This window comes from Ananas comosus, linkage group 19 (assembly GCF_001540865.1).
Source record: "Ananas comosus cultivar F153 linkage group 19, ASM154086v1, whole genome shotgun sequence".
NCBI lineage: Eukaryota > Viridiplantae > Streptophyta > Magnoliopsida > Poales > Bromeliaceae > Ananas > Ananas comosus.
The window spans coordinates 4,801,625-4,813,700 of NC_033639.1; the positions used below are offsets into that span (position 1 = coordinate 4,801,625).

At 38.8% G+C, this 12,076-nt stretch overlaps 1 protein-coding gene across 4 annotated transcripts; it reads left to right on the forward strand.

Annotated features, from left to right (window-relative positions):
* Positions 1,569-10,557, forward strand: LOC109724872 (nucleolar complex protein 3 homolog). Of its 4 annotated transcripts, none has more exons than XM_020253825.1 (13): positions 1,569-1,830; positions 1,911-2,077; positions 2,930-3,123; positions 4,354-4,562; positions 4,687-4,789; positions 5,307-5,470; positions 5,806-5,944; positions 6,052-6,222; positions 6,350-6,486; positions 7,645-7,974; positions 8,439-8,578; positions 8,656-8,731; positions 8,933-9,143. In XM_020253825.1, the coding sequence occupies exons 1-13, from the start codon at positions 1,676-1,678 to the stop codon at positions 9,009-9,011; spliced, it is 2,064 nt and encodes a 687-aa protein (XP_020109414.1). In that variant the 5' UTR covers positions 1,569-1,675; the 3' UTR covers positions 9,012-9,143. The 4 variants fall into 4 exon arrangements, 3 of the variants coding, with proteins under 3 accessions (XP_020109414.1, XP_020109415.1, XP_020109413.1); XM_020253826.1 differs by having other exon boundaries at positions 8,973-9,088; XR_002220101.1 differs by lacking the exon at positions 8,656-8,731 and adding an exon at positions 9,317-9,414 and having other exon boundaries at positions 1,570-1,830; positions 8,973-9,143.

Below are 12,076 nucleotides of genomic sequence, written 5' to 3' on the forward strand. Positions count from 1 at the left end.
CGGCGGCGACGTCGGCTTGGGCGGCGGCGACTGGCGGGGTGTGGAGGGAGAGAGAGACAGAGAGTTAAGAGAGAAAGAGAGCGAAGAGTGAGGGAGAGGTGTCGGGGCTGCGGGTATATCTAGGTAAGACGGTGAATTGTTCACCGTCTTCATAAAACAACATTGGAGACGGTGAACGATTTACCGCCTTACCTTGGCCCGGGGTTCCCAATAAAGACGGTGAATAGTTCACCGTCTTTAGTGCAGCAGAAATAAGACGGTAAACAGTTCACCGTCTTATCTGTCTCCAGGACTTGGCCAAAGTTGGGGGGTGTCTGTCTCCAGGACTTGGCCAAAGTTGGGGGGTGTTGTCCTGGCCGAAGTTGAGGGGTGTATACCGTCTTAAGTAAGACGGTGAACTGTTTACCGTCTTATCGAGGGCACAGCAGTTCCAAAGACGGAGATGTATTCGCTCTAAAGACGGTGAATAGTTCACTGTCTCATGAAGGCGGTGAACCATCTACCGTCTTCATGAGAAATGTGCATAGACGGTGAACGATTCACCGTCTTTACGAGAAAAATCCGACCTGGCGCCGACGTGGCGAAAGGAGGGTTAGTTTTACAAATAAAATTTTCANGACAGAGGAGAAGCTCGCGCGCGGGTGAGTGAGAGAGAAAGGAAAGGGGCTCGGGCGGGGTAGGGTATACTGCTTAAAGGCGGTGAATGGTTCACCGCTTTTAAAAGCGGTGAACCATTCACCGTCTTTAAAAGCGGTGAACCATTCACCGTCTTTAAAAGCGGTGAACTATTCACCGCCTTTAAAAGCGGTATTTAATGGTCCCAGCACACGTGACGGAGGTATTTGATGGGCCCACAAATGCGGTGAATGGTTTACCGCATATATATGCGGTAAACCATTCACCGCATTTTTCTGCTTGCTGACCTGGCCGATTTGGAGACTATTTTTACAAATAAATTTTAAGGAGGCCTATTTTTGTAAATAAAAGTTTCAAGAAGACTATTTATAAANTTACGAGAAAAATCCGACCTGGCGCCGACGTGGCGAAAGGAGGGTTAGTTTTACAAATAAAATTTTCAGAGGGTTATTTTGCCAATTACAAAATTTCACAGGGTTATTTTCGAAAAAAGTCCCTCTTCCGTCTTCACCGTTCGTCCTCCATGATCTTCATCTTTTCTTTTTCTCTTTTTCTTATGTTTTTTTTAGCAGAATATAAGGGATTTTTTTTCTTGAGCTTCTAATTAGAATTTTATGTAAATTTTCTTACAGAAATTTAGGTAGATTGTATCCCGCTCAACTTCCTCCCTGTCGAGCCAAATATTTTTGCGAGGTAGCAATAATCGAGCCAACGGGCCGAAAGCGAGCTAGCTCGAATAAATTGCGAGGCGATCACGAGCTGGACTTTTCGAGCTTGTCACGAGCTCGAGCCGAAGATGAGCCGATCTTGAGCACTTTCGAGCCGATCTCGAGCGAGCCGATCTCGAGCTGGCTCTGGCTCTGGCTCGCTCGAGTTCGGCTCGTTGACAGCCCTACCCAGCACGGAGTGAGCCGTTCCCCTCTTCGTCTCCATTGCGCATAAAACCCTAACACCCCTGCTACTCTCCTGTTCCTCTCTCTCATCCGCTTCGAAGTTTTCCCTCAATTTTCTTTGCAATTTTCGATCTATTTACCGTTCAATGGCGAAGAAGAAGAAGGTGATCCTCCCCCCCGATCTCCCTCCCGAAATCGCCGACAATGAGATCGAGGTATCCGACGAGGACTTAGATTTCGTGAGGAATAATCTCAAATACGCCGGATTCCTCACGAAGCTCGACAAAAAATCGATCGATAGGTTCGTAATCTAGTTCCGTTTTTTGGTGTATTTTTTGGATTTTTATGCTCCTTTTTTTTTGGTGGATTGTGGATTTGCAGGCACGTAACACGAGTTGCGGATTACGAAGATGATGGATTGGAAGCGCTTTATGAGAAGCGGAATCGAAAAGCTGCTCTCTTGAAGGCGCAGGAAGAAGAGCTCCAAGTGGACCCTGCTGATGCTCTTCCGATTAAGACTTTAGATGGGAAGTTGCAATATAGAATTGGTAATTATTACATTACCTGAGTTATTTAGTACAGTTTCTCCCTAATTTTTGGTTTTCTATTAATATTTGGATGGTTTTGATGCACTAAGAGAGAAGAATCTTAAGAGTCGGAGCTTGCACAAAATCAAATCGTTTTGAGTTGGGAGAATTATATTACTAAACCCTGTCTCTGTAGTAATAAAGAGTTTGGTTGGGGGTGTGGTTTTTCCGGAATTGAATAGAGCTGTTCAAAGAAGTAGCTTTTCATCAAAATCCTCTCCACAGCTTCTAGCTACAGCAAAAGCAGTAGTACGAAAGAAGAACTTCTATTTTAGTGTATTGGAAGTACACTTGAGCTTCCCATTAGAGCAAAAGCTTTAAGCCTGTTGCTTGCCAAATGCCTGAAAGCTGCTTCTGGATGTTGAAAAGGTCTTTTAAATAGGCTCCATTAATCCATTTGGCATGGGGGATATCCCCAAACAAGGGGGGATATCCTCCAGTTTGTAACCAAATGACGGCAGAACTGGGTGGAACAAGCTATTCCGTCAAAGCGGGTTGTTTTGGATTGTCCAGGCCCCAAAAAGGCACAAAATAGAGCTTCAAATAAAAGCCAGGCCTATCTAATGCAAAATGTTATTAAAGTTAATCTTTCTAGGCTGAGAAACTTGAGACTGATAGGTGGTCTCACTGATGTAGGCTGTGATATAATAAGTTGTTTGAGATGACCTGAGTGTATATAACAATGACTACATATTTTTGTATAGTTCTCTATTTCATAATATTTCTAATACTACTCCATATGATTACTTGGAGGTCTTTCTAATGATGCTTATGTTTTTAACTTTTTGTTGAAATTTATCACTCGAACTGCAGCGAAGAAAAGAAGATCAGAAGAGAAAAATGATGATATCGAATGTGCATCAGGGGACAAGGATGATGATATTGTAAGACTTACAAAAGCGGAACGGAGGGAAAAATTGAAAAAGAGCAAGAAAGAGGCTAAGAAGCTTGCAAAACAGGAAAATGAATTAGATATTCATGCAGGAAAACTGCACGCAGAAGTGCTGGTAATCATTGCTGCTATTTAATATTTGATAATTTATTGGTTTATATCCTCGTTGTTTCATTATACTGATGATAGTTGATGCTTTTGTATGTTTTGTGCATTAGTGCTGGTAATTGCTGCCGTTTTCCATTGCTTGATAGCATTTTAATTGTATCCAGGGGTTTGCAGTATAATATGTTGATTGTCCCTTACTTTTGACTTTGGCCTGTCATCAGATTTTTTTTAACCTTTCTTTTTGAGGTAAAAGAATACTTGTCTTTTAGTTTGGCCAAAATGTGTTACTGTGCTCAAAATTGGATAATGACTTGCTACATATTACTTTTTGTTGCTTCTTAGTTGTCATAATTGTATTCTAAGTATCTGAGGCAACATTTTTAATGTAAAATGTTATGAAGCAAATTTTATTTCTAAATGAACCTCCATTTTAATGAACCTACCTGTTTGCTCGCGCCTCGAATAACCTGTTCTGGCACTTGTAAACTTGGAAAGGAAACATCAAGAAAGATTCAAATTAAAGACAAATCTTTGTTCGTGGAGGTGATAGAAGAATAAGTCTACAGACCAAAGCTTTGAATTGGTTTTAGTTATAATGTGGGCAACTTTGAAGGCTTGGAGGATTAGAAACATGACTATTGCTTTCCAATTAGCTGTTTTTGCATTAATTGCGACTTCATCAGTCTTACTGATTAGTGTACCCGTTGTATTTGCTTCTTCTGATGGTTGGTCAAGTAACAAGAATGTTGTATTTTCCGGTACATCATTATGGATTGGATTAGTCTTTTTGGTAGCTATTCTTAATTCTCTCATTTCTTAAACTTATTTGGTATTTCCCCGATCCAAAAACAAAAATGTCACTCCTTCAAATAAATTCGAATTGTGAGACATATTAAGATTCAATCTGAGTTCTGAAAAAAAAATTCTATTTCAATGTTATTAATTGGATCTAATAAAATAAGATTATCTTAATCAATCTTAATTGGAATCTTACTTTACTATTTAATTTGATGGGTCATTTAATTGTGGAAAGTAAGGTCCTTCATTAGAATGAAGTTTTTTGATGTTCTGAGGACTTGAGATTGGTAACTATTAGGAATTAAAAGTTAGGAAAATAGACCAAAAGTTAGGACATAGAAAAAAGGGAAAATTTAAAAACTTAGTGGAGAAAATGTTAAGAAATACCACATGATCTTTAGTTACATATATATCTAAATTCATGTGATTACGTTTTCAGGAAAAGGTGCAGGAAGAACTTTCTGCTGAAGAAATATTTGCTGGAAAGAAGATGAAACTGGCTGAAATCGGGATGGCATTACTTGAAGATCCTGAGTCAAATATTCGGTCTTTAAAAGAGTTGTTGAATATTTGCAATGATAAAGACCGTAACATTGTGAAGCTTGCTCTGATGTCCTTGTTGGCTGTTTTTAAAGACATCATTCCTGGGTATTTAATTTCTGCACCTTTAAATTTTCTTTCCACTTCATGTTTCTTTGCCATCTTTTTTTTTTTAAATGGGAAATTTGTATCGTAATGCAACTCCTTTTCTTGTTTGGTCTATTTGCTCCAGCTACCGTATCAGGTCACCAACCGAAAAGGAGCTCGCAATGACTGTTTCAAAACAAGTTAAGAAGATGAGGTTTTATGAGTATACTCTTTTGAGCTCATACAAGGTGCCTACTTTTCTTGCATTGAAATTTTTTCTCCTTTTTTGCATAAATTCAACCGTATTGCTCAAAAGTTAGAAAATATGATAAATACAATTCAAAAGTTTGAAATTTGAAATATTGTAGGTGTCCCTGTTGAGTACATATTCTTTTCATCGATGCCCTCTTTTGCATTTATATTTGTATGTATGTATATAAATTTTGTCATCTTTTGGGAGGGCATTTATGAAATTATAGGTTGTAGAAGGTTATGTTTGTAATTTTTTCTTTTTCTTGTGCCAATTAGGCAACTAGTCGATAGTCCAGGCCTGCATTAATAAGCTAGGATTAAAAATTAAAATATGAGTGAGGATTGTTTTGTGCCTGTATCTTCTTATGCTTGGTGCTATAATTCTCTTTTATGTGGCCTCTATACTTTATCTTGTCTTATGGTGTGGTGCATATATATTATTCATAAATTTTCTGCTGTATGTCTAGAGACAACGCCAATCTTTTCTCTCATATTTTGCATTTTCTTTTTCAGGCATACCTTCTGAAGTTGTTAAAGTTAGAAAAGCAGTCCTTTTTTCATCAAGTTGCTGTTCGCTGCATGTGTACATTACTGGATGCTGTGCCACACTTCAACTTCCGTGAGAGCTTACTTGCTAGTATTGTTAAGAATATAAGCTCCTCTGATGATGTCATAAGGTTTGTACGTGTTTGAGTTCTTTGTTGTAATTTTCTTCATGTTCTTCTTTCTAGGAAACAATGACAGTGATTTTGAAAGTGTTCTCCTCCGTCTCAATCTTGATTCATGTACAAATTTTGAGTTATGATATTAACTAGATAGGGAAAATTCAGAAAACCAATTTCAGAATTGAAATCGCCTTATTTTATCTTGATTGCAGTGTTTGGACTGGAAAAGAATTATCTGTTGTATGCTATGAATCTTATGTATAAGACGAAAGTGAAAAGATTGGGGCTACACATCTTGTATAATTGTCATAAATTGTTCCTTATTGATTTAACTTTTATTTTGATAGGAAACTTTGTTGTGATACCATAAAGTCTCTATTCACCAATGAAGGGAAGCATGGTGGACAAGCAACTTTGGAAGCTGTTCGATTGATCGCTGATCACGTGAAACTCAATGATTGCCAACTTCATCCTGATAGCATAAATGTAAGTTTCCATCTTTAGTCCCAAATTATAAATCAAATGATTAATTTTTGTAAATCTATTTGTCTTTCAATTGCGAGGTTTTTACTGTTATTATTGTGCTTTTTCAGGTTTTTTTGTCCTTAAAATTCGATGAAGATCTTGGGAAGTCGAAAAGAATGGAAGACGATGACAAAGTCAAGAAGAAGAAGCGGTGGCAAAATCAGGAGGGCTCAAAACAGTTGAAAGGCAATGATAAAAAGAAAAGTAGACAGGAATTGATGGCAAAGACAAGAGAAGAAGTATGTTTAGACCTCTTACCTTTTTTTGATCGTATTGTTTTGCGCTGCAATCAATACTTTGCTTGATTAATCAGGAACATTTCTTTTTAGTTTTAACAAAAATTAGGAGTTTGATTGTTCTCTGTAGGTTGATGCAGATTTTAAGGCTGTTTCATTTTCTCTGGACGCTGTGGAGCAAAGAAGGATGCAGTCAGAAACACTCTCTGCAGTTTTTGAGACTTATTTTCGCATTTTGAAGTACAGCATGGACCCTTCTGCTTCAAGGTGTGTTTTTTTATCTATAATGGCAAGCTACTTTTTTCAAATTTAGGCCCCTACAATTTGGTTGTGGCTTTAGCTTCCTTCCCGAATTCCAGTTATAACACTTTTCCTAATTTTCAATTCTGATATCAACTTTGTCCAGTTCCAGTTTTAATAATTTAGTGCCTGAACTTCGATCCTAAGTTTTGTCGTCAGTTTTAATTTCGGTGATAGGGCGTCAGTCTTGGTGCTGATCGGGCACCTTTTTTCAGATGATACTCCAACAGAACAGACTTCATTGATATGCAAGACCAAATTTCAGGGACAAAATTGTTACTATTCAAAACTGTGACGACTAGATTGAAATTGACTAAAATATTCAAGTATCCTACGTGTTGGATTCTCTTCTCTTTTATATTTTTTGACAAAAATGTATGGAACTTGAATTATGGCACGTTTTAATCCAACTACCTAACTTTAAAAATTTTGATTCTGCTACCTAACCTTTTAATTCATATGATTTGAGAGATTTAATAACTCTGACATTTCAAAATTTAAATTTGTTGTTTATTTTACGGCCTTGATCAGCATATTTCAGGTAATTTGTGCGACTGCAATTCCGTTAAAGTTAGTAATGTGCCTAAATTTTGTATTGGAAGAACCATCAAATGGCTTAAACCTGATAAATTGAAAGGTTGGTTACCAAAATAAAAAATTTAAAAGATTGGGTAGTTAATTCAAAATAGACCAAAGTTTAGATAAGTTCTATACATATTTACCATATTTTTTCTTGGATGAACATACTAGTGGCCATATAATAGCTTCAACAAAATAGACTATATTTTTTCTAAGGCATCATAACTTAATTTTGTTTGAAACCTGATTCAAGATTTGCATTTCATGGCCTTGAGAAATTGTCTCGTATTAAATTTGTGTAATTCATGGATGTACCTCCCAATTATTTGGGCTCTCTTTAATGAAGCTGCAAATTAGTAGGTGATTACACCTTAAAAAAAGTAGCGTGGCTTTTATAACAAATTAAATTTAATGGGTCAACTTGCAGTTGGGAAAAAGCTAGTAGGTGTTCATGTTCAACAATTCTATGATCTAGAGTTCGAGTTTTAATGTTTTGACAAATTTTCTAGTTATCAATAAGCTGATATACTATTCTAACTATTTCAGGCCTAAAATCAATGCTGCTTCTTTGGCTGGTGGAGTTGGACCGCATCCGTTGCTTGCTTCTTGCTTGGATGGGCTTGGAAAGTTCTCACATTTGATTGATTTGGATTTCATGGGTGATCTAATGGGCTGCTTGAAAAAGCTAGCTGGGTTCAGTGAACAGCACCAAGATAGTGGTGCTTCAGATCAGAGTTCTCTATCTGTAACAGAGCGACTGCAATGTTGCATAGTGGCTTTTCGAGTAATGAGGAGCAATCTTGATGCCCTAAATGTAGATTTACAGGACTACTTTGTTCAGCTTTATAACCTTATACTCGAGTATCGGCCTGACAGGTTCAGACACAAACTCTTCCTAATATCTGTATGGTGCAGACTTAGCTTATACACTTGAAACACAGATATAACCCTTTGCAGTGATACTTTTCTTTCACTTGTTTTGGATGCTGGGATCACTTTTCCGGCTTATCCCTTGCTTGCTCGGTGACCATTTGGTTTCTAGTTATTGGAGGCATCAAAAGAGGCCCAGAATTGAGTAAAATGAAATAGGTTATCCCAATATGCGAGAACATGATTTGGTGAAATGCCTTATGTTGAAAAATTACAATTATAAGGAACTTGCAAAAACTCTTGCTTTACTGATCCATGGATAATTTCTTAGTTTCATACCAATGACAATACTACCAAATTGAAGATTCATTTTTCATTCATCTGAATGTTGTCTAAATTATATTTAACCACTTAATCTGTTAAATCTATGAATGAACCAGTAGTAAGTGGCTTACTGTATATGCATGCAGAGACCAGGGCCAGGTGTTGGCTGAAGCTTTAAAGACGATGCTATGGGAAGGCAGGCAACACAATATGCACAGAGCAGCAGCTTTCATAAAACGTCTCGCCTCGTTCTCGTTGTCCTTTGGCTCGGCAGAAGCCATGGCGGGTATAATATTTTCTTCCCTTTTCATGGTACTGTTTGTCCTGGTTTCTAGAATAACTTTTGCACTCCAAACGCAATAGTGTTTGGCAAACAAAGAGATGGAAACTCGCTCTGCAGCAGGTGGATCAACAGGCTTTTAAAACCCCAAATTAGAAGGTCTGCACCTTATTTGTCTCTGTTGAATGGGTTATAGTGCTGTTTGATGAAATATTATATAAGTAGTGCTACTATTATAAGCACTAAAAGCTTTTTCATTAATATAAGAAAGAGCAGCTTCTCTCCATAGTGCAATCAGCTGCAAATTGACACTTTATTTTTGGGGCTGATAAAATCATTGTTGCCTCCCACAATAAACAGAAGCTCAAGACGTTTTTGTTTGCAAAATGTTCTGCTTAAGGTGACTGCAATGGAAAGCAGAAGCAGAAGAAGCAGCTAGGGCAAAAGGGCGCTTGATTTTGAGCTTCTTCTTCTACTGTAGCCAAAAGCCGTTGAGTTTCTAATGGAAAGCACACTGTTAGTTCTTCTTCAGATAGTTATGCTGACCTCCAAATGATCCAAAAAGACTAAAGTTAGCAGAGCAAGCCTTGCCTTTTCCACGCATTCTTTTGTGTGCTGCAAATTATTCTTGCTAGTGACTACGACCAATTATGAACTGCACAATTCTTTTTGAGGAATTTCTCTAGTTTAAATTGCTAGTTGGAAATCCTGTGTTAATTTTCCATATCTTTACTATGCATTCAGCTTTGGTCACACTAAAGCATCTCCTGCAAAAGAATAGCAAGTGCCGTAACCTATTGGAAAATGATGCTGGTGGAGGTTCACTCTCTGGTTTAGTTGTGGTAAGGCCTTTGTCAATTTCTTATTTACACTCCCTTCTATATTTGGCGCTTTTATGTGTATTCATCCCTAGGAATCATCTATTCACATACATATCCCTGCAAAATCTGAGTTAAAGTGTACCCTTGAAACATGTGGCTTTATACAAAATTGTCGGCACCTTAAGTTGGGAAGTCGCCCGATTCAAGTGGGGAGAGTTGGGTTTGTATTGGAAAATGCTTTGATGGGCATGTAGGAAAATTTAAATTTTCAGTGATTAACATATAAAGAGATGAATTTTCAGGGTTTTAGATGTAAAAGTCTCCTTATAATTTGCTAACTATTGTTTGATTTGCCTATACAGAAATACCAACCGGAGGCTACAGACCCAAACCTGAGTGGTGCACTTGCTTCAGTTCTTTGGGAGCTTAGCCTTCTAATGAATCACTACAACCCTTCGATTTCCTCAATGGCTGTGAGTATTTCGAGCATGGCGAACTTGAACCCTGACCAGAATCCGGTTTCTCTTTATGCCGCCTCTCCTCTACAAGCCTTTGTTGACTTCTCAATTGAACGAGAGCTCTTAAAGCCGGTTGGCAAACCTCTCTCTTTGAACCAAAAAAGGAAAAGGGAGAACAGAGAGGGGTTTTCTGCATTCAGTCCTGATCAAATTCAACTGGTGGGAAGCTTCATTAATGAGGATCGCGTGAAAAAGAAATTGGAAGACCATTTCAAACTGCTTAGAGATATCAGGGAGAACGAGAGATTTCGGAGCGAGTTGAACTGCACGAAGTGGTCCATTGATTTGTACGAAGAATACGAGAGGCAGAGAAAGTAAATCGATAACTCGAAGACTCATCGAAAAAAGAAAGGTGGCAAGGTTTTGTGAAGCCTACATATTTTCAAATCCTAGGTGAATTTTTGCAATGTCCAATAGTTAATTAATTTGAATGAGATATATGGAGTAGTGCGAAGAAATTGCTCCTTTTTGGCTGAATGAATTGTTCTACTTTCTTTCTGACATTTGTGCGAGACTAGTTTAAATTTATGTTTATTTTTCCTCTTCTTTCCAATGATCATAGAGGAGTCGTTGATACTGTAATATGTTAAGGATTGCTATGCTAGCCGGCATGCCCCTATCAATAAGTCCGTATTGACATATAAAATGAGGTATACGCTGAGGCTTGTCGGCATGCTGTGTTGTGTCGTGCTGTGCCATGCTGCTGGACGCATCGATGCACTCCGTGCTAGTTGCACGACCAGTTTTGGTAACGCTAGTTGCACGACCAGTTTTGGTAACGTGAAGTTTGTATTTTTAAACTTTTAGTCGTGGAAATGCGCCTTGAATTGTTGTTTTTTTGTGTTAGCTAATCCTTCATATAGCTTGCGGACTTGGGGAAATTTTTTCTTGACAGTCTTAATTATGCCATAAGCGAAGTAAAATCAAACCAAAACCAAATAAAGCTAAATTGAATCATATAAAGTCTAAATTATTTATCAATAGATAAAAGAGTGAAATCAAAAACTGAAAATGCCATCTGGTCGGGACCTCTATCGCTCGCTAGTTACGTCCTCATGCTTCATTCTGACTCGTGCCTCCAAGATCACTTGAAATGGGGGGTTGAGAAACCAACAAGGGTTTTCATGGGGGGGGGGGAAGGGGCTCCTAGTGGGTACGACAAGCCGACGAGGGCGAGTGTACTCACTAGTAACCAAAAGATAGCTATAAAAAGTAATACAATAGCAATGCCAAATAGGAAACAAATATATGTGCAATTACCGCTACTGTAAATAACATGCATCAACCGGACGATCAGTCCCAAAATACTCAATCCAGAATCCGCCGTGTTGGTCTAAGGACCTCAGGCAAATGCTGCGCCGCTCTAAATAGTATATGACCCTAGTATAAGCTCCTGGGCTCACGAGTCGGAAGTCCGATCACTTTTTCGGAAAAGAACACCGTTGCAGTGGCCAAACCGCTAGTGTACGTGAAATGCGTACGAGTAGTGACAATCGATGCAAATATGATGAATAGCCGTCGGTAAGTAGCCAACAATCAACCCCTCAGGGTGTGCCGACCGAATAGGTCATCAAATAGCCAGAATGTCAAAACCGACCAACTGGGTCACAATTGGTGTCACATCACACACAGATATACTCAACAACCGCTCTACTCTTAGATCATGATAATCAAATGCAAAAACAACTGAGTAGAGCATCATGTATTGAAGTTATATGGTGCTAGGCTCAACAATCATAGGTAATGCGAGGAACATAAAGAGAGAGAGAGAGAGAGGGGGAAGGAACGTTACCGAGCGTGCACCACCAGATCGATTTCGGATCGAAGTACCCACCTGTACCACTGTTGCACCTGTCTCCTTGATGCGCGAGAAGTCAACCAGACCTATAAGGGGTTCGCCGGATTAGAGTCTAACCCACTGACTCAAAACGCAATACTCACAATCCCCACAATTTTTCATAGAATCGGTTTCCTAAAAACCGATCTCCGTAACTCGTCGGAAGTCTCGAAAATCACATCGGGATGCCGCCGAGACCCACGAAGTGCCTCGAAACGCACCGGCTCATGTCACGAGTCACCCGCTGCCTCGAAACACACCATTTTGGGTGTCCTGGCAGCCAACACCAAAACTCACGTCGAAACGATTATTGTCGGATAACTGTTCC

What these genes read in the sequence shown, in the direction of transcription:
- LOC109724872 (XM_020253824.1), top strand. An exon ending in TTCATCCTGATAGCATAAAT is followed by an intron (nt 5,945 to 6,051) that starts GTAAGTTTCCAT and finishes GTGCTTTTTCAG; the next exon opens with GTTTTTTTGTCCTTAAAATT. An exon ending in CTCGAGTATCGGCCTGACAG is followed by an intron (nt 7,975 to 8,438) that starts GTTCAGACACAA and finishes ATATGCATGCAG; the next exon opens with AGACCAGGGCCAGGTGTTGG.